Here is a 20,982-nt window from a genome sequence, read left to right on the forward strand (position 1 = left end):
ATACATTATCTTGAAATATAATCAACCCCCTTTTCGGTGGGTGTCCTGAATGCAGGGGGTACATGGGGGCCATAAACTCCCTCCTCCTGCTCTCTTTCCCTTGTCTCTCATCCCACTGGCCCTGGGTGCCAGGATTTTTCCCAGTGGGGAGGAGGATTCAACCTCCAAGGCCCAAGGCACACAAGGGTGGACAACTCACAGTCTCAGTCTTTTTCTCTCTCAGATGTACTCACAATTGGGATGTCCGTGAGTTAAGGGAAACTTATATCCTCACAAAAGACACTGGATATGCCTGGTGGGGTGTTCCAACAAAACAAAAAATGCAATCTAGAATATCTCCAATCCAATTAGTAACAAAAATTTCAAATTGATCTTCTCACACAATTCATATGTACTTTTTGTCTCAAATGCACACAGCTGAATTGATATCGCGTAGATGACAGGCACCAGGCAAAACCCCAACCCTCCTAGTGATTGAGAGTGGACTTCTAGTGGACTCCTAGCTCTTTCTCTGACGTTACTTTCGACTGCTGGGTTAGAAAGTCCCGAAGTCCCAAAATACAAAAATCAAAATCTTCTCTCCTTTTCACAGGCAGGAACCGGTGGCAAAAATTCCTCCCAACAAAACTCATCTCAACAATTCACTTCTTCACTGGCCAGATACTGCTGCCCCTCCTTTGTATGGCAGGCAGGTGTAACCCCACTGGGTGGGGCCATAAAAGACTCTGTAAACTCTTTGGGGCTGGAATTGCTCCTGGCTGGCGCTTGCTTGGCTTTTTCTCTTCCTCAAAGCTAGGATCCCTTGTTGGTGGGGGGGGGGGGGGGGGGGGAAGTTTACTTCCAAGGCCCAGACTGCTAGGGGAGACCCATTTTACCTTTGCCTGGGAAAGGGGCACTGTTTCCTCGATGTGTGTGCTGAATATGCCAATAACCACGTAAGAGTCACTTAGTTAGAGTCCAAAATTAAACTTCTTTACTGTTGGAAAAAGTCAGATGAAAAAATGGCACAATTTAAACTTAATCCTCAGCACCACAGGGTTTCTTTGTCTGTTACAGTCTCTCTTCTCTAACTGTGCAGAACAAGGGAACTTCTACTCTCCAGGGCTAGGAAAATAATAGAGTCCCCAGGTGGACAGGGTATCCCTTAGATGGGCAGGACACCCCTTCCAAACTGGCAAAAATAAAAAGTCCCTATCTCTGCACAGGAGCCCAAACCTCTATCTGCCCAGGGTGAAGATGTCTGTTGGGTGTCCTCAGTGTTCTTCATTATTTCTGTACTCACAGCTAGCTGGGGCTCAGTATTCTCTTGGTTTAGACAAATCCCTGATGGGGAGGGATCCAGGTTGGAGCTCGGGCAGCCAAAACTTCCTCCCCCGATCTTCTTACAAAAAATCTTCTCTCCCAAACTCATATTTACCGCTGGAAGATCCTGGCATCGGGTGACGCCGCCTCCTCTGTCCTCTCTCAGGGTATAAAGGGGGAGGTCTTCCTTACCCTGGGCAGCCCCAAACGCAAGGTTCCCTGTGCCCTGAGCCCAGGCGGTGCACAGGATCTCACACGATTCCTACAAATTAAAGTCTCTTCAGAATCCCCAAATAGTCCTAGGATGCAGACCTTCCCCACCAGGGAGTGGAAAGGAAAGGACGATCCCTGGCCCAACCCACAGACTCCCAGCAGGGTTTGCTGGAGCCCTAAGAGCAGACCTAAAAATTAAAAACAGGAAAAACTCCAAACACCTCCACTAACTTCAAAATCAACTCACAGGGCCCCTGTGGAGTTGTGGAGCGCTGCTATAAAGCTTCTCAAAGGGACTGGCCTTTCCAGCTCCCTCAGAGGGAGAGGCTGCATTTGAATGATTCCTCCTCTCCTTCACTAACCTGTACTGCACCCAGGGCTCATTGGTTATGAAACCGGAGTGTCCATTACATAGAGAATCACAGTTCTTTAACATGACCTCTTCCAGACAGGGGTGGGGAATCCTCCTGAGGCAGAAAAAAAAATCCAAATCTCTTCCAAAAACATATTCTCACATAACTCTCTTCCACTCTCAGAGAGAGACACTCCCTGCCAGACCATAGGATAGAGGACCAGGAATATTTCTCTTCCTCTACTATCAGGCTGTGGGTTCCAAAATTGTGGAATCACTTCAACATCTCTCCTTACTCTCTAAAATTCCAACAAAAATGCCACATTGCTCTTTGTGCTCTGCCTGTTTTTTATGTAAGTTGGCTGGACCAAAAAGGCACCTCCTAGGAGGTACCTGAAAAGGGATGGTATGCAAACGCCTACCTTCTACCTGAATCCTAACCTAGGGTTTAAGCTAGGAACAAAATAGGCAGTGGAGACCTAGAGAGTAAAAACAGATCCATGGTTAAAATCAGATAAGCAAAGCCTTTTGACAGTGTGCAAGAAAAACAGATCCTTGTGTTTGTTGAGAGGGGATGAAGGATAGCAAGCCAACACATTCACCTTTAGTTGCCCTTTCTGGACCTAAGTGACATCAGAGTTCTCCCTGCTGTTGGCACAAGTCTGATGATGTGTTGGTGAATCTGCACAGGAGGTGGATGAAAATATACCACCACTGTTTACTGATTCAGTCTGTACCAAATCTATGGACGCTCTATTGCCTGATATCTGTCATCTGCTGACTGGACCTAGAATGGAAAAGTAACTGACCACAACATGTGTTTGCAGACAATCGAGCAGAATTTTTGAGATCATCAACTACTTATACCAGTGGCTCCCAAATCATCCTCTTGACCCCACAGCAAGTTAAATTTTCAGGATATTCACAATGATTGTACATGAGACCAGGGCTGGTGCTTCCATTAGGCAAACTAGAATGTTGCCTAGAGTGTCAAAATTTCAGGAGTGGCAAAACCTCACCAGCATGAGGCCCAGAGGGATGCTGTGCCAAAGCCAATAAAGAAGGGAGTGCAGTGCTGGAACCACTGCCACCGGTAGGAGGGAGCACTGTGCTGGAACTGCCGCCAGTAGGTAAGTTGGTGGAGGGGAGTACTTGATCAAAAGTTTGCCTAAGGCACCAAAGACTCTAGCACTGGCTCTGCATGTGATGAATTTGTATATCATGGGTCTCCAGTATTTGCTAATATATCTCATGAATATTCATTTTGGATATCCTGAAAATCTGACTGACTGTGGGATCAATAGGATGCTTTTTGCAATCACAGTCTTAGACTTCAAGAAACAAATGAATAACGAAAATTATTGTGCACAAAATCTTCCTCAAATAGTTTTGTGAATAATATACACTTTGCAGTGCTTGATGTGTGGACTTAATATTTATACTTTATCATTTTTGCTGTGATTGTGTGAAGCATTTTGATTGAAACATTCCAGCCAAAATGTATTATTATGTAATCTATAAAGCATGTTGTATTCGTACCTGAAATAACAGAAATTTCGGGGTAAATTCTGCAGGCATGAGCTCTAGAAATCAATAATGGAGACATACTGTGTTGTTGTTCGTTCTCCAGTGATAGTGTAGCGAATTTTCAATGCAACAAATCTTTTTGGACATCTGCAGAAACAGAGGAAATATTCTGTTATTTCTGTACAGCTGGAATGCATCTGTAGCTGCTAAATGTCAGTTCCTTTATCTGAGATGTGTCTTACCATCCAACAGCGAGCATGCCCACTAGTGAAACTGAATCGGTGAACACGGAGAACATTGGCGAGGGGGAGAGTAATGGATGCTGTGGTAGTGTCTGGTAAGTCCAGATCTTCTCAGTCTTAGCAGCTCAATCACTGTCTGAAGAAAGAGCTGTTATTTCTCAAAGCAAGGGATTTTTTGGAAGGATGGGGGAAGATGAGAGCTGTATCTTCTATGATATTTACTGAAGCAAGCTTATCTTTCTCATAATATCTATGCAAGAGCACATGGGGGCCAATTTGAAGCAATGCTCACAACAAAACCTGGCAGATCAGGAGGTCCTCAAACTCAGTCCTCGAGGTTGGCAACCCTGTCAAGTTTCCAGGATTTCCACAACAAATATGCAGACACTTCCTCCATTATAAGCAGACAGATATCATGCATATTCATTGTGGAAATACTGAAAACCCAACTGAGTTTCAATCCTCAAGGACAGAGTTTGGGGATCCCTTACCAGACCAAGCACCCATAAACTTGCATACTGAAAATAACAGAGTGAATATACAAAATTTAAAAGCAAGTATTACAGCAAAACAAAGATTTATTACAATGAGAACTGCAAGGAAACATGCAACTTTAGTCATTTAAATTTGGTGGAGAAAATGGATTCAGATGCAAAATTACTCTGGGGTTTTCCCATAGTTCCTCATGAATCAGGATGGTAATCCCATGATCCCCAGGTACAAATCTTGTTCTAGAGAATAAAAACATTTATAAACTCTTGCTTGGGGTACATAAAACAAGAATCCTGATCTTGGTGGGGTTCTTATCCTGGTACTAAGTCTCTGGTCTCACAAATGGTCGGGTAAGATATTGTTTGGACTCGGATGAGAGAGAGTGAGAGCATGGGGATTTCCTGGAAGACAGGAAAAAGGAAAAATTCACACTTTCCCCTCTATGACCATCTAACTTCCTCCCCAAAGTAGAACTTTTACAATCATTTTCAGATCTTCTTAAGAATGCCTTTTTTTGGTATAAGGAGTGCCAAATTCTGTCCCTTGACTAGTCTGTTGCCCCTTACAAAAATGACAGCAGTGGCCTGAGATGTTTGAGTGACCTCAGTGTATGTCAGGGGTCTCAACCAGACTGTGTCTCTGTTATGAGGATATGGTAGTCAGGAATGTTTAGAGAGATGAGACAGTCCCCATTGGGAGTGTCATTTGAGTTAACAAAACTGTCCATGTGTGACAGACTCTTCAGTTACATCACTGTTAAGACCTGGGTGAGCCTACTCACTGGCTGGTTAGGAGTTTTCTTCTGGTTCTAATTTTTGGGTTTCTTAGACTCAGGGCCTGAGGAACTCTGTGTCTGGGACACCCAGGGATAGGGAAGACTTGTCCCTGAAGTGGTGGTGACATGTTGTGAAGAGTAACTCCAGTGTTAAATTCAGTTGGGGATAAAAGACTGATTTCAAGATTCAGGACAAAGTTTTGACTGCCCTTCCTTCCTGTTTTGAAGCAAAGAGAACTTCAAGGGGATTCCTCCCATCAGGGATCCAGAAAGAAGAAATAAAGAAACCGTGTAAGAACCAAAGAGCTCCAGATGATCTACTAACCGTGAATAAGGGATCACTGTGGACACTCATCTAGTGTTTCACCACCTTGGGGACCGAAAGAGAAGATTTACTCTCTGAGCCATAGACTTTACCATTTTTATCAGATTAGAAGGGGTTTTGACCAGTCTAAAGAAACCCTACCACCTGGGAGCGCCACTTTATCTAATTCAAGAGAGTTGATATTTCCCTGGCCCTGATATGCAAGTCCTGCACATATGGAGGGCAGACTGTAAGAAAAGAAAACAAGAGAATTCTATGGTGCTGCAGTTTGAGTTATTGCGCCATTCGTCATCAATTGTTTGAACAGTAAAGACTAATTTTGGACACAAACACAATGATTCCAGAGTATTTCTTTTGCACTCCCTGCACCCATCTTAAGGACAAGCATCCTCCCCAAGTGAACACAAAGAATAAAAAGGAATGTGTAGATTGGATACCCATGTCATATTGGACCCTGGAAGTTTATCTCCCCCCCCCCCCCCATCTACAAAGGATCTGGCCTTGGGAATAAGAGGTCATGTGAAAGAGCTAACTTGTGAGTGGTTCCAGCATTTTTATGGCCCCACCCATGCAGGATAGGCACACTGAGGTGGGGTTACACATGTGACACAGGGGGAGTTGGAGTCAGCCTTAACACAGGGCTGAGAGTTGATATCTTTCCTTGTGGAGAACACTTGAAGGGGTCTTTCCTTCCATAAGAAAAGGCCATCTTAAACATATGTTTGGCAGCAGAGAAGATGGGAGAACTGGAGAAGTTGTGCCTACTGGTGGAAGAGCTTGGAGGACTGGAGAAAACTGAGGCATTACAAACTCATGACAACCATGAGGGCTACCGAGCTGCTCTAATTCTAATAGAGAAATACTTTGCTGAAGAGGAAACTGATCACCTTGTTCAGGAACCAGAAGCAGATAAGGATGGATTAACTTTCAGGAGTCCAGATGAGCAAAAGGAGTTTAACTTCTGAGGAGTGAATTATATGGAGATACTGACTTGAGTGGATGATGGATTCCTCTTTCAATAGAGGTGTGCCTGAGGGGAAGAAGAGTTAAAGGAATCCTGGAGGGATGAAGTCTTTGGGATTTCAGTTGGTTGAGAAGTGGATTGTGGAGATTCTATGTGCAAGGGTCCAAAGAACAAAAGTTTGCTTCAGAAACAGAATCTGTGTGAGGGTTGTCCATTGGGGAGTTCAAAGAGAAACTGCCTACAGAGGAAAGTCCAGAGGAATTCCTGTCTGAACAAGGAGTTCAACCAGAAGCTGAGTGAAAGAAGGTGTGGAGAAAGAGGAGGTACTGAAGAGAGCCCAGGGTGGAAAGATCCAGCCCCCAAAGAGCTGACTTGTGAGAGAGAAGTGGAACTCGATGAAACAAGCAGAGTTTAATTTTGCATTGGATTTCTGGATTTTGGTTACTGTTGGTGCACTATCAACTGGTATAGTTGTTGGTACACTATCAGCTGGTGTAGTGCTTGGGACTTACTATTTTATCTTGCTCATCCACACCAGTAAAGACTATTTTTTGAACAACAGAACTGGAGTCAGAGTGGCGTTTTTCTTGTCTTTTTTTTTCTTCTTTTTGTGTGACTGGACTGGTGAGCAGAAGAGCCCCAGTGTGAAGAAAACCCTATAAACCTTGAATGACTGTTTACTTTCAAACCCTTGCAGAACCCTGGGACGTCATGGTGCCTTGTATAGTCAGTGACCTTCCCCATGTGCCACCATACCCAGTGGCATACCTAAAGCATTTGGCACCGGGGGTGGATACTTCCTTTGGCACCCCCCCCCCCCCAAGCGGTCTTCAGTTCTCCTCTCCCTCATACAAGCTCCTCTTTCTCACACACATACACACATACACACACACACACCCCTCAAAAGGCTCCTTCTCTCTCTCGCACACGTAAAGCCCCTCACACAGGCTCTCCCCCTCTCTCTCTCTCTCTCTCTCTCTCACACACACACACACACAGTCTCCCACAGGCTCCCTCTCTCGCACATACACACACACACACACACAACTTCACAAGTCTCTTTCTCTCTTGCATACACACACCCCTTCTTACGTTCTCCCTCTTTCTCTTGCATACACTCTCACACACCACTGCACACAGGCTCCCTCCATTTCTTTCTCTCTCACACATACACATCCCTTCACTCGAGCGCCCTCTCTCACACACAAACATGAACCCTCACTCCCATACACACACATACAGGCTTAAAATCTCTTACTCACATACAAAAATGCACTCCTATACACACACCACACAGGCTCCCAAGCCCTTACACACACACACACTCTCTGTCTCCCCTCTTTTCCTCTCTCAATCACATAGGCTCATGTGCAGTCATTCTGGGCCTCTCCCTCTTCAGCTGCAGGAGGGGTGGACCTCCTCTGTGGCTATCCAGCTGCTCTCTTTTTCTGTCTTCCACCTCAAATGGGATGGTATTTGCTTGTGGCCTGGCGGCCTCACTCTTCTTTTGCTGCAAACAGGACGGGCTCTATTTGCAGTTGCCGACCTCGCTCTTCTTCTACCACAAGTGGGATGGGCTCCACTCACAGCTGCCAGATATTGCTGTTCTGCCAGTGGCCTCAATTCAGAGCCTCTTGATGGCACGTACCTGGCTGTCACCTGGGGTAGACCCCTCTTCCCCCCCCCCCCCCCACACACTTAGTATGTCACTGACTGTTCCCAAGAGCTGACCAGGATGGGTCGCAGTTTTGGTATTCACAGGATGCAAATCCTACCAGGTTTGGGTAAAATGATCCCAAGTCTTGATAGCAGCCTTAGTATTAGAGCTCCCACAGCTCTAGGAAAAACAAACAACTCCAGCTTGACCTCATGGTAAGCTAGATGTTACTTGCTAGTATCCTTGAGCCCATCAGCAAAGTATTCTTCCTCGCAAGAAATTGTTTGTTCTGCTAGAGATGTCCATTCTACCTCCTAGGGCTCTTGATAAGTGGCTAGGCATCTGTACCTAGGAATAGTCCTTTGGCATATTAGCATCCATTATAAAACAGAGGCCCTGCTGAACTGGAAGAAGCAGCAGGCCTTTAGAGATATCCCCAGAACCTAGAATGAGTCCTGCTCCTTCGGATTCCTCTTTTTTTTTATCTTTCCTTCTTATTCCTCTTAGAACATCTCCTTATCCTCCAAGAATTTCCACTCACACTAGGGTTGCCAAGTAGTTCCAGATTTGTCTGACAGGGTTGATTCAGTCCCGGAGGAAGTTATAGTCCTCCTTTTCATAGGGAATGCAATAGTGAAATCAGAATTACAAGTCCCTGCATGCAGTGGAGTAATCTAAAGACTGGATCAACCATATCAGGCAAATCTGAAGTCACTTGGCAGTCTTATCCCACATTCAGAAACTCCGATTTAGCTATCTATACCTGTGGTTCTCAAACTTGTCCTGGGGGACCCCTCCAGCCATTGGGTTTTTTAGGATATCTGCAATTTATTTATTTGATTTATATTCTGCTTTTTCAGGCACTTCAAAGCAGATTACATTCAGGTACTTTATCAAAATGTAACACCTAGAGCCACTAAGCTGTTTTTTATAGGAGGAGTACCACTATCATGGGTGTTGCTGCAATAGTGGGGCCCCCCTCCCCTGAAAAACATTGTGGCTCTATGATGCTTTGTTTTGTCTCATGGCCAAACACTGCAGGACAAAACAAAGTGAATTGTGGCTCTGTAGCTGCGATGGTGGCCCCAACCTCAAGGGACTGCCATCATCTTAAAGGGCCAGCTGCTGAAAATTAGCCCGGCAAAAAATGAGAGTTAAGCAGGGATCACAGTTGACCCCCAACTCAACCTGGGGCTGCCACTTGAGTTGACCCGACACCCCAAAGTTATTAAAAAAAAAAAAATTAAACTTCATGCATGGTGACAGCCCCCCTCCCACCCCCCAAAACCTGTCCTCAAAAAAAAGTGCTCCCCCAGCCCCCTTTCCAAATACATACATCATGGCCTGGGCCCTCTGTCTTCCCCACGCCCCGAATAGTGATGTAACCTCATTGGAGGCATAGTGCTCCCCCCCCCCCTTCAAATGTATCAAAAAAATCATTGGGGTTTGGGGGAACTCCTGGCCCCCTTCACACACCCCCAAACCTTCAAACCTTCAAAAGTTGAGGCTCCCTTGATTGGGCCCAATATGTCCCCTAGCCCAGGGAAAATGGCACAGACCAGACCTTGCCCCTATCACATGATAGGGGCAAGATCTGGGGATCAGTGCATAAAGTCAACTTATGTGTGTAAATCCTTTTGAAAATTACCCCTATCTGCATATAAATGCCTTTTAAAATTACCCTCATAGTTCCTTGTGACCTCACCTCTAAAGTATTATACTTTGTGTCTGATTTCTGTATATTAATAGCTATGTTTATTAGAGTAATAATGTATTTAAATGTTTTGTTTGCAGTGTCACTGGTTTGTTAAGAATGGGTACAGCAAACTGTTTTCATCTAACCATGCTTACATTTTTTTTTTCTTTTTGCCTTTTCAGTCAATTACTTTCAAAGTCTAAATTCAGGTCAGTACAGCATTATTACCTTTTATGTCACAGTTTGTGAGAAAAGTAGGGATGTGAATCGGGCTTCGGACGATTGAAAATATCGGATGATATTTTCAAAATCGTCAGAAATCGGGGGCTCCCCCAAAACGATAGGAAAACCCCACGATATTGATCGTGGGGGTTCTCTTATCGTTTTGGGGGAGGGCGGGAAAAATGGCACATAAAAATAACCCCTAAACCCACCCCGACCCTTTAAAACTAATCCCTTAGCTTCCCCCACCCTCCTGACCTCCCAAAAAACTTTTTACAGGTACCTGGTGATCCAGTGGGGTCCCTGGAGCGATCTCCCGCTCCCGGGCCGTCGGCTGCCACTAATCAAAATGGCGCCGATGGCCCTTTGCCCTTACCATGTGACAGGGTATCCGTGCCACTGGCTGGACCCTGTCACATGGTAGGAGCACTGGATGGCCAGCGCCATCTTGTGCTCCTACCATGTGACGGGGCTGACCAATGGCACCGGTAGCCCCTGTGACATAGTAAGGGCAAAGGCTAGGGGCGCCATTTTGAATACTGGCAGCCAACGGCCAGAGTGCAGGAGGTCGCTCCCGGACCCCGGCTGGACTTTTGGCAAGTCTTGTGGGGGTCAGGAGGGTCCCCCAAGACTTGCCAAAAGCCCCTGGTGGTCCAGCGGGGGTCCGGGAGTGATCTCCTGCACTCGGGCCATCGGCTGCCAGTAATCAAAATGGCGCCGATAGCCTTTGCCCTTACTATGTCACAGGGGCTACTGGTGCCATTGGTCAGCCCCTGTCACATGGTAGGAGCACAAGATGGCACGGGCCATCCAGTGCTCCTACCATGTGACAGGGTCCAGCTAATGGCACGGATATCCTGTCACACGGTAAGGGCAAAGGGCCATCGGCGCCATTTTGATTAGTGGCAGCCGACGGCCCGGGAGTGGGAGATCGCTCCAGGGACCCCTACTGGACCACCAGGTACCTGTAAAAAGTTTTTGGGGGAGTCGGGATGGTGGTGGAAGCTAAGGGATTAGTTTTAAAGGGTCGGGTGGGTTTTTTGTTTATCGGCTCGGGCGCAGCTGATAAACAAAACCGCGATCGGGCCTGATGAAAAAAACCCCACATGTGAATCGGAACTGGAATCCGAACCGATTCCGGTTCCGATTCACATCTCTAGAGAAGAGTATGTTGTGAGGTTGATTTTACAAGAGTCCATATAAATTTGCAGGATGTTAAATGAATAAGTTACTTCACTTTAAATTTCTTTTGAAAATTATCCCATGAAAATTAACCACGCAAAGTAACACCTGTTACTTTGTGCGGGGAAAGATTTTGGTCTAATTTACATGCATACTTTTCATAATCGAAACATATGCACATAAATACAAACCCTGCCCAGACACCACCCCCAAAATACCTGTCACTGATGCACTTTAAATTACATCATGCAGGGTTCGTGTGTAGAATTTTATGTGCATATTGGCTGACAGTTTTCAGAGGGGCGATTCCTGTGGATAAGTGAACAGGTCACTGATATGTTGACTCGGCACTGCATTTGTGTTTGATCTGATTCACATTTCACAACAAAGTAATTATTAAGCAGAAATAGTCTTTATGATATGAATAATTTGCATAGCATTGTTGTAGGTGACATTGATTTACTTGTACTAATTCAACAGTTAAGAGAATGATTTCACATCTAAATAGTGAACATTTTTCTGATTTACTTCTTTGTTAAACCAAGGACATTTGTTAAAATACCTCTTTATTGCTCCATGGTGAGACCACACCTTGAGTACTGTGTGCAATTCTTATCACCGCATCTCGAAAAAGTTATAGTTTTACGAGAGAAGGTTCAGAGAAGGGCGACCAAAATTATAAAGGGGATGGAACAGCTCCCCTATTGAGGAAAGGCTAAAGAGGTTATGGCTGTTCAGCCTGGAAAAGAGATGGCTTGGGGGGGCGGGGGTATGATGGAGGTTTATAAAATCATGAGAGGTCTAGAATGGGTAAATGTGAATCAGTTATTTCAGGGATGGCGAACTCCAGTCCTCGAGGGCCGCAAACAGGCCAGGTTTTCAGGATATCCACAATGAATATGCATGAGAAAGATCTGCAAGCACTGCCTCCACTGGATGCAAATCTTTCTCATGCGTGCTCATTATGGATATCCTGAAAACCTGGCCTGTTTGCGGGCACTCGAGGACTGGAGTTCGCCATCCCTGAGTTACGTATTCTTTCAGATAACAGAAGGACTAGGGAGCACTCCATGAACTTAGCAAGTAGCACATTTAAAACAAATCGGAGTAAATTCCTTTTCACTCACGCATAATTAAGCTCTGAATTCATTGCCAGAGGATGTGGTTAAGGAAGTTAGCTTATCTAGGTTTAAAAAAAGGTTTGGACAAGTTCCTGGAGAAGTTCATAAACTGCTATTAATCAAGTTGACTAAGGAAATAGCCACTGCTTATTACTGCCATTAGTAGCATGGGATCTATTTAATGTTTGGGCCCTTGCCCGGTACTTGTATCCTGGATTGGCAACTGTTGGAAACAGGATGCTGGGCTTAATGGACACTCGGTCTGACCCAGTATAGCAACTTCTTATGTTCTTATATGGTAGTATCGCTTTCAGGGCTCTTCTTCTTGAGGCATTTACCATAGAAAATAGCAAAGAATTTTTGTTGACCCATTGTGCCAGGCAAGCTCTGATCAACAAAGGTCATTAGCTTAAATCTATTCACTATATTTTGCTATGTACTTGAAATTGCCAGAAACTTTGACTTCCTGAGGTTCCTACTTTGCTTTCTCTTGTAAGTGAGGATAGCACACTCTGTTTCATACATCAGCAGTAAACAGGCACTGGCAGCCTCACATTGTTTAGCTACATGAAAAGTAAAGGAGCATAAAAGATTAATTTTAACATCGTAAATGTCTATAATTTTTTTTTTCAATTTAAAAATAAATGAGTTTAGATCCTGCTTCTGCCTCTGATGCTTGCGTGACCTTGGGCAATTCACTTTATCTCCCATTGTCTCAGGTGCCCACATACAGGTAAATTTTACAAAGAACGCACGTGTGCCCATACATGCACGTATTGCTATGCGAGCAAAAAAAACACCTCATTTTATAAAGTATCGGGCGGATTTTAAAAGCCCTGCTCGCGTAAATCCGCCCGGATTTATGCGAGCAGGGCCTTGCGCGCCGGCGCACCTATTTTCCATAGGCCACCGGTGCGCGCAGAGCCCCGAGACGCGCGTAGGTCCCAGGGTTTTTGGAAGGGGGCGTGTCGGGGGCGGGGCCTGATGATGCAGCGTTTCGGGGGCAGGACCGGGGGCGTGGCGCCGGCCCGGGGGCATGGTCCAGGCCTTCAGACCAGCCCCCGGGTCGGAGCACGGTGCGCCAGCAGTCCGCTGGCGCACGTAGATTTACGTCTGCTTCTCGCAGGCGTAAATCTACGGACAAAGGTAAGGGGGGGGTTTAGATAGGGCCGGGGGTTGGGTTAGGTAGAGGAAGGGAGGGGAAGGTGAGGGGAGGGTGAAAGAGAGTTCCATCCGAGGCCGCTCCGATTTCGGAGCGGCCTCGGAGGGAACGGTGACAGGCTGCGCGGCTTGGCGCGCGCCGGCTGCCCAAAATCGGCAGCCTTGCGCGCGCCGATCCAGGATTTTAGAAGATACGCGCGGCTACGCGCGTATCTTGTAAAATCCAGCGTACTTTTGTTTGCGCCTGGTGCGCAAACAAAAGTACGCAAACGCGCATTTTTTAAAAATCTACCCCTATATGTGTAGCATTTAAAATACTATTGCCACGAGACAGAGAGAGCACCTTTGTATAGGGTCAGTCTGATACTCTCTATGTATAGGTACCACTCTAGAGGGGCACTTTGAATCGGGGTGGGTTTTCAGGAGGAGGGTTGGGTGGGTGTTGTTACAGACACATTCAGAGGTATTCATAGTAAAATTAGCATCTCTCTCTCTGATGATTTCTTTCAATATTTCTTCTTTAATAGGTGGAAATAAAAATCAACAAACAAGTTGTTGGTGAAAGCTTTTTTGAATTACCAACTTATTAGAGGTCAATTTATAAAGGATTTAGGTGTTTAACATTGGAATTAGCCCTTATAAAATCTACCATATTTGAGTGCCAAAATTTAGTCTTCTAGTTTCCTGAGGCCCCTAAATTTAGGAGCCCAAAAAGTGAGTGGCTATGGGGATGGAGTTAGGACAGGGAAGAAAAGCTGGGTGCTTAGCATTGATTTTCAATATTGTGCACTCTACTTGGTGAGTCTAAATTTAGGCTAATGAATAGCAATTCTAAATTTAGGCCCTAAGTGTTAGGTCTCTAAATTTAGAGGCACAGCTTTTTTCTGAAGACCAGTCTCTTTGAGACTAGCTTTTGAGAGCTATGCTCCTTTTATCAGTTCAGTGGAAAAGGAACTAAGGATGAAGTTGTTAGAACATTCAAGGACATTATAAGTTGCGTTACAAAGATGGTGTGGTGGTGGTTTTCAAAGCTGTGAATGGTTGTAAAGTAAAAAGATTGGGGTGAGTGGTGATGTTTCCCATCCCCCCTTTCCCAATGTCATTTTACACCTTTGAGAGCAAACACTACCACCCCACCGCTGTAATGTATTCTATAATTTACTTGTTTATTGTAGCGACTTCGTCCTTGGTTCATTCTGCATTCTTCTGATGAAGGGAGCATAACTCTTGATTGGTAAAAAATGTATTGCGTAAGTCCAGTAAAAAGGCATCACCTACAGCTTGTTGTGGGACCTTTTTTTCTACATCTCCAAGTGGACAATATGGCAGTCACACTTCTTCACTCTTGTGTAATGAAAGCAGTGTGGGTGATTTAATCATAGCCAGTGACTTTCAGGTTGATTAAATGCCTTGAGTTTAGCTTTGGCACATTTTCAACAGGGTTTATTCCCTTACAACCTTCATCTAGAAGAGAGATTTTTGATTCAGTGTGTATGGTCTTTGCATGGCTCTTAACTGATTTCTCACCAGGGCTTGTTTGTTGTCCCAGACATTTTTATTCAGGTAATAACATTAGTTTCTTTTCAGTCGACGCTGGCGTCGCTGGAACCGGTTCAATCGAAGGAGGTGTAGAGCAGCTGTAAAATCTGTCACGTTTTATTGGCTGGTTATTGTCTTGGTGTTTCTTAACACATTAACCATCTCTTCTGAGCATTACAATCAACCAGAATGGCTGACTTTGATTCAAGGTATGACCCAAATTGATTATTTCTCTATTTAACAAACAAGTCAAGTTTCCTCTGACTATTAGTTAAAAATCAATGAGGTAAATTTGTTATTGAGCATATTTTATCAACTAACCAACAAGTTGTACATTGGTATGTAAATGCATCTTAAACCTAAAATTCATGATGCATCACTATTGTATTTAAATATGCTATGTGATACTTGCATAATTAGGTATTTACCATGGTCAGAGCTGTATAATGCACCATTTGTCATCCTGAATAGAAGTAATATTCCATGAATATGACATCATATCTGCCATAAGCAGATTGGGTTAATTATAGTTATGATGATGATAATGATTAACAATGATTGGATTTAGCTCATGCCTTTTCATCGGTAGATCAAAATAAATTGTTATTATGAGTCATTATTATTGATAATAAAGATATTTTAAAGGACTTTATCCAGATGACACCACTTTCTCAGTTCTAATTTGAGAGTTTTCTCACACAATTCATAAAATCAAAGAACTGCTTTAGGGGAGCACCAGGCACTGGTTCCATCTCAGTAGCACAGGAATATTTTGTAAATGTCTTCACTTTGGTTTGCCTCATTGATGATGTCACCAAGGAAATATTTCTACTGTGTCATTAAAAGTTCTCTTCTCCTTTTCTAAAACTGTCTTTCTTGCCTGACAATTTTCTCCTGATTCTTTGGCTTTAGATAGAAACGAAGACTAATCATTAATTTAAACACCAAATGGATGATTAAGCTTGGGGTGGTCAGAGACCAGGGATTCCCAAATCTGTCCTAATGAGTCCACAGTCAGATGGGTTTTCAGGATATCCACAATGAATATTCATAAGGTAAATTTGCATAGATTGGGGATGCAGTATATGCAGATTGATCTTATACATATTCTCTATGGAATCCTGAAAATTCAGCTGGCTGTAGGTTTTCTGAGAGATGTTTGGGAAGCCCTGCAATACACAAACAACTAGGATGAAATGTGAGAGTTACCCAGAAAAAATTTGAGATTTGAATATTTCCCCCAGATGTCTGGGTTTACTCATTTGCCCCAAAATTTAGTTGAAAAAAAAAAGAAGTGTTGATGGAGGCATTTTAGGGGCATGATTAAGTTTTAGGCTGTAAGTGCTGATATTCAGCATTACCTGGCTAAAGTTAGTTGGGGTAAGACTGGTCATAAAAATGCATGTCCTAAAGTTACCCAAAAAACTTAATCCAAGTAACTTTAACTGGGTATGTTCAGTGAACAATTATCCTGCTATGTTCCACTGAATATCTGGCTAAAGTTATCCAAGTAACTTTCCTCATCTCTGGAATATCTGTGGAATATCAATTTCAATGTGAGAAAATGTGAAGTAAACACAATTTAAAAAATAAAAACTGAAATTTTAAAATATTTTTTCCCCCAGATATTGCAAATAAAGTACTTCTGGCTTTATTCACCTGTGAAATGTTAGTAAAGATGTACAGCTTAGGCCTGCAGGCCTATTTCGTGTCCCTGTTTAATCGTTTTGATTGTTTTGTGGTCTGCGGTGGTATTACGGAAACCATTTTAGTGGAGCTGGAAATCATGTCACCCCTGGGGATCTCAGTCTTCCGCTGTGTTCGTTTGTTAAGAATTTTTAAAGTAACAAGGTAAGCTAGAGAACGAGTTAATTTTCAATGGAGTTATGCATGTAAAAGCATATATGCACAAATAGCTTGTATTCATGTACATACAAGGGGTGGTACCCCCCAAACTTTTCATTTCGGTTTTGGAATTATTTTGGGGGTGGGCCATTTTGGGTCCAGCCCCAGATTGTTGGGATGTTTTTTTCATTTTTCCTTTCGTTTAAAAAAAAACAAACAAATGTCCAGTCCTTCCCATTTAATTCAATATTGAGCCCCACTACCAACAGAACTGCCCCACCCAGCCTATCCCACCTCCCAAACCCCCAGGATTCACCCAAAATTCCTAGTCCACTGGTGGGGGGCCCAGGAGAGACTTCCCACTCCTGGGCCGAAGGCTGCCATTATTTAAAATGGTGTTGGCCGCCCATTGCCCCTACCATGTGATGAGGGCTACCAGTGCAATTGGGCAGCCCCTGTCACATGGTAGGGGCAAAGGACGGCTGGCACCATTTTGATTAATGGCAGCTACTGGCCTGGGAGTGGGAGGTTGCTCCCGAGTTCTCCGCAAGACCACCACGAACTTTTGATGAGTCCTGAGGGAGTGAGGAGGGTGAGTGGGGGTATTCAGTATTTTAATAAATAAGAAACATAGAAACATAGAAATGACGGAAGAAGAAGACCAAATGGCCCATCCAGTCTGCCCAGCAAGCTTTCACACTTATTTTTCTCATACTTATCTGTTACTCTTGGCCATTATTGGTAACTTTTTGGTTCCAATTTCCTTCCCCCCTGCCATTGATGCAGAGAGCAGTGCTAGAGCTGCATCATAGTAAAGTATCTAACTTAGGGGGTCATTTTCCAAGGAGTTACCGCAGGAGATAATTCCGCAAATCGCGCTAACAGCCGTTAACGCGATTTGCGAATGCAAAATTTTAATTTTGTATTCAGGGGGCAGAGTATATGGAGAGAGAGAGAGAGAGAGAGAACCTTGCTATAATGTCTACTCCCTAGACAGGTATTTGTATCCCTATGAGAGGCCCACCTAGTAACTCGAGGTGGGGATTAGGTATGAGTGTAGGGGGTTGGGGGCCGCTTTCACATTCAACATGAGACGTACGAACAGAACAGTGGTCTCTTGTGAAGATTTGATGGCCTTCGGAGTGAGGAAACTCACTCCAAGATGAGATTTGGGCAATGTTCTCTCAAACTAGCTTGGTGTCCATCAAGCTAGTTTGAGAGAACATTGCCCAAATCTCATCTTGGAGTGAGTTTCCTTACTCCGAAGGCCATCAAATCTTCACAAGAGACCACTGTTCTGTTCGTACGTCTCATGTTGAATGTGAAAGCGGCCCCCAACCCCCTACACTCATATCTAATCCCCACCTCAAGTTACTAGGTGGGCCTCTCATAGGGATACAAATACCTGTCTAGGGAGTAGACATTATAGCAAGGCACACTCTCTCTCTCTCTCTCTCTCTCTCTCTCTCTCTCTCTCTCTCTCTCTCTCTCTCTCTCTCTCTCTCTCTCTCTCTCTCCACTGTGATAACCTTTAATGAAACAGGCTGTTCATGCAGTGCAATGATTCTTTGGTTGTTTTATCGTGCACCGCGAAGATGTTTTCCCGGCACGCGATGTTTCCCCGCTGCACGAAAAAAGCCTCATTTGCATGGGAAACGCCCCTTAATGCGTTACCAATGCGATATTGGAAAATGAGGCCCTTAATTGGTTAGGGGTAGTAACCACCACAATAAGCAAGCTACTCCCACTCTTATTTGTTTACCCAGCCTGTGCAATTCAGTCCTTTTTGGTTGTTGTCTGAATATAAATCCTCGTTTCTTCATTCCCTCCTGTCACTGAAGCAGTGAGCTACGCTGGATATGTATTCCAAGTGAAGTATCAGGCTTATTTAGTTTGAAGTAGTAACCGTCGCAACAAGCAAGCTACTCCCCCGAAACTGCATGGATAAGTTGGGGTGGGTTCTGTGGTTGTTTTTTTTTTTAATTTGCCTTTTTTTTAACTCGCCCAGAAAACTATGGGAAAAACAACATGAAATTTTGTTTTTTTTATCATTTTTTTTTAAATTCCTGAAATGCAATGAAATAGGAAACAAAGACGATATTTCCTATTTTGTTGCAAACAAATGCCCACCCCTAGTACATACTATTTCGATAAACATCAAACATGTGCATGTGTTTTCAATTTTGTATGCACATTTGTATGCACATTTATCTGTGTTAAAAAAAAAAAAAAGGGGTGGTCTAGGAATGTGCCAGGGCTAGGCCAAGAGGTTCATGCATAAGCTGCTACTTCATAAGAGATTTATACAAATACATTAGGCAACTTATCCATGCAGTTTTACACCTGCTAATTAACTAGCACAATTGATATCAGACTCAACAGTTTTCTGCTCTTTTTGGATGGAAGGTCTGATTGATATGTGGGAAATTCAGGGTGAATTAGTAGGAGGGTCTTGATAAATTAGGGATGGAATAGGTGAACTGGTGAAGGTATCTGTAAATGGTGGGCACACATTTTAAAATATACCAACTTCCACATGTACATCAGAATTTTATGCATACAAGTTATATACAGGGTCATTTGTCAAGCTGCGATAGGCCGTTATCGCGTGTGTTACGGCGGTATCGTGTGCAATACCGCCCTAATGCACGTGATAACTACCGTATCGCGATGTTAGGATTTAAATGAGGGGAAGAGGAGGGGTTAGGGTGTGGTTAGAAACATTTTGACTGTGGTATCGCTGTGGGCGATAATGCTTTAGACATTATCGCCGGTAGTAGCACCAGAAATAACACCACCTTTCCCATTGGTGGTATGGGGGTGATAGTGTGCACCGAGGCTACAACCGCGGTCAGGCAAAACCGTACTGCCATGATGCGGCTGGGTACACACTATTACACCCCCGCCCCTTTTCTGGCTGCGACTCATCATTCTTCTGTATTTATAGTGGAATGATGAATTTAGGCCATGGTTTTTTTGCATGAAAATATATGTGGGTAGAGAAAGAATGAGCTTTCAATACATTGCAGGTATTTGCATATACTGAAACATATGCACATATGTTGGGTCAAATATATGTGTATTTTATAATCTATGTGGACCACACATGCACAGATGATAAAATTCTACAGTAGATGTCCACATGCCCATATACATGTATATATGGATCCTCGTGTTGATCTTTGAAAATTATCCTTTTAAGTGTGTGTCTATGTCTATAGATAGATAGATAGATATAATTTCTTTTAGAATAATGGAATTTTAAAAATTTTGTTGTGTTTGCTAAATTTCCAGCTTTTTGTATTCAATTTTGTGTTTTATTTTTTTATTTATTGACTTCTTGTGTTGTTGTTCTATGGTTATTTCCTATATTATTGCATTTTAGTTGTGTTATTGCTGATTAATATTGATTTTGTGATTATATTTTGTCATGTTTCATATTTTTAGTTACATTATTTATTATGATGTTTTTATTCTATTTTTTCTTTGCTGTTCCGTGCCTTGAGTACTTTAGTGGTAAGGCCTAAAAAATGAAATATTTTGTTATGCTTTGTTACATTAACATTCTCCACATATTTAATTTTGCAGGCATTGGGCATCCCTGAGTAACCTTGTAGCGTCATTGCTAAACTCGATGAAGTCCATTGCTTCACTCCTGCTTTTGCTTTTCCTCTTCATTATCATCTTCTCATTGCTTGGAATGCAGCTCTTTGGAGGCAAATTTAATTTTGATGAAACTCAAAGAAAACGGAGTACCTTTGATAATTTTCCTCAGGCTCTCTTAACTGTATTCCAGGTAATCTTTTCTTACTTCACAAAGTATTTTTTGCTGTTGAAAATGTTTTTGTAAGTATTCTGTAAGAGTCTTCTATTGAGAGTTCATGGTATAAATTAAAGAAAGAACCAGAGAATAGGAAAACTCAGGTTAATGCAAGGCCGTTGTAAGGAGAGCATCAAAGCTTCTCTCAAAAGTGGCTTGTTTCTGCCAAATATTTATACACTTGTGTAAACAAGTCTTAGTCCAACACTCACATATCCTTATTCCTGTTTCTATATTCCAGTTATCTTCACATTTGCTCTACATCTTTTGCAAAAATACATTAGTTGGCAAATATGGCTAGACTCCTCTCTTTCTTTTTGTCATCATATGAAAACTGTGACTAGATTGGGGTTCTTCAAATTGCATTTCTCTATGGTCTCAAACACCTTGAATATTTCAGCTTTCATTTAGTGGTCCAAACTATCATGTTTCCCGTGTTGGTTTATTGTAACGCAATGTGACTTGGTTTTTAAACCTTCAGCTACTTAAAAATTCAATAGCTAGGCTTATTGAAGGTAAAAAACACAATGACCGATTCACTCCAGTA

At 43.3% G+C, this 20,982-nt stretch overlaps 1 protein-coding gene across 13 annotated transcripts in view; it reads left to right on the forward strand.

Annotated features, from left to right (window-relative positions):
* The window catches only part of CACNA1D (calcium voltage-gated channel subunit alpha1 D), a 513,308-nt gene that overhangs the window by 279,252 nt on the left and 213,074 nt on the right, over window positions 1–20,982 (forward strand). For all 13 annotated transcript variants that reach the window (XM_029600875.1, XM_029600887.1, XM_029600877.1 and 10 more), the window contains 5 exons: window positions 3,647–3,731; window positions 9,728–9,754; window positions 14,819–14,979; window positions 16,396–16,621; window positions 20,204–20,411. In XM_029600875.1, coding sequence (XP_029456735.1) covers window positions 3,647–3,731; window positions 9,728–9,754; window positions 14,819–14,979; window positions 16,396–16,621; window positions 20,204–20,411 — 707 coding nt within the window. The remainder of the gene's footprint in view (window positions 1–3,646; window positions 3,732–9,727; window positions 9,755–14,818; window positions 14,980–16,395; window positions 16,622–20,203; window positions 20,412–20,982) is intronic.

Source organism: Rhinatrema bivittatum, chromosome 4, assembly GCF_901001135.1.
Source record: "Rhinatrema bivittatum chromosome 4, aRhiBiv1.1, whole genome shotgun sequence".
NCBI classification, from domain to species: domain Eukaryota; kingdom Metazoa; phylum Chordata; class Amphibia; order Gymnophiona; family Rhinatrematidae; genus Rhinatrema; species Rhinatrema bivittatum.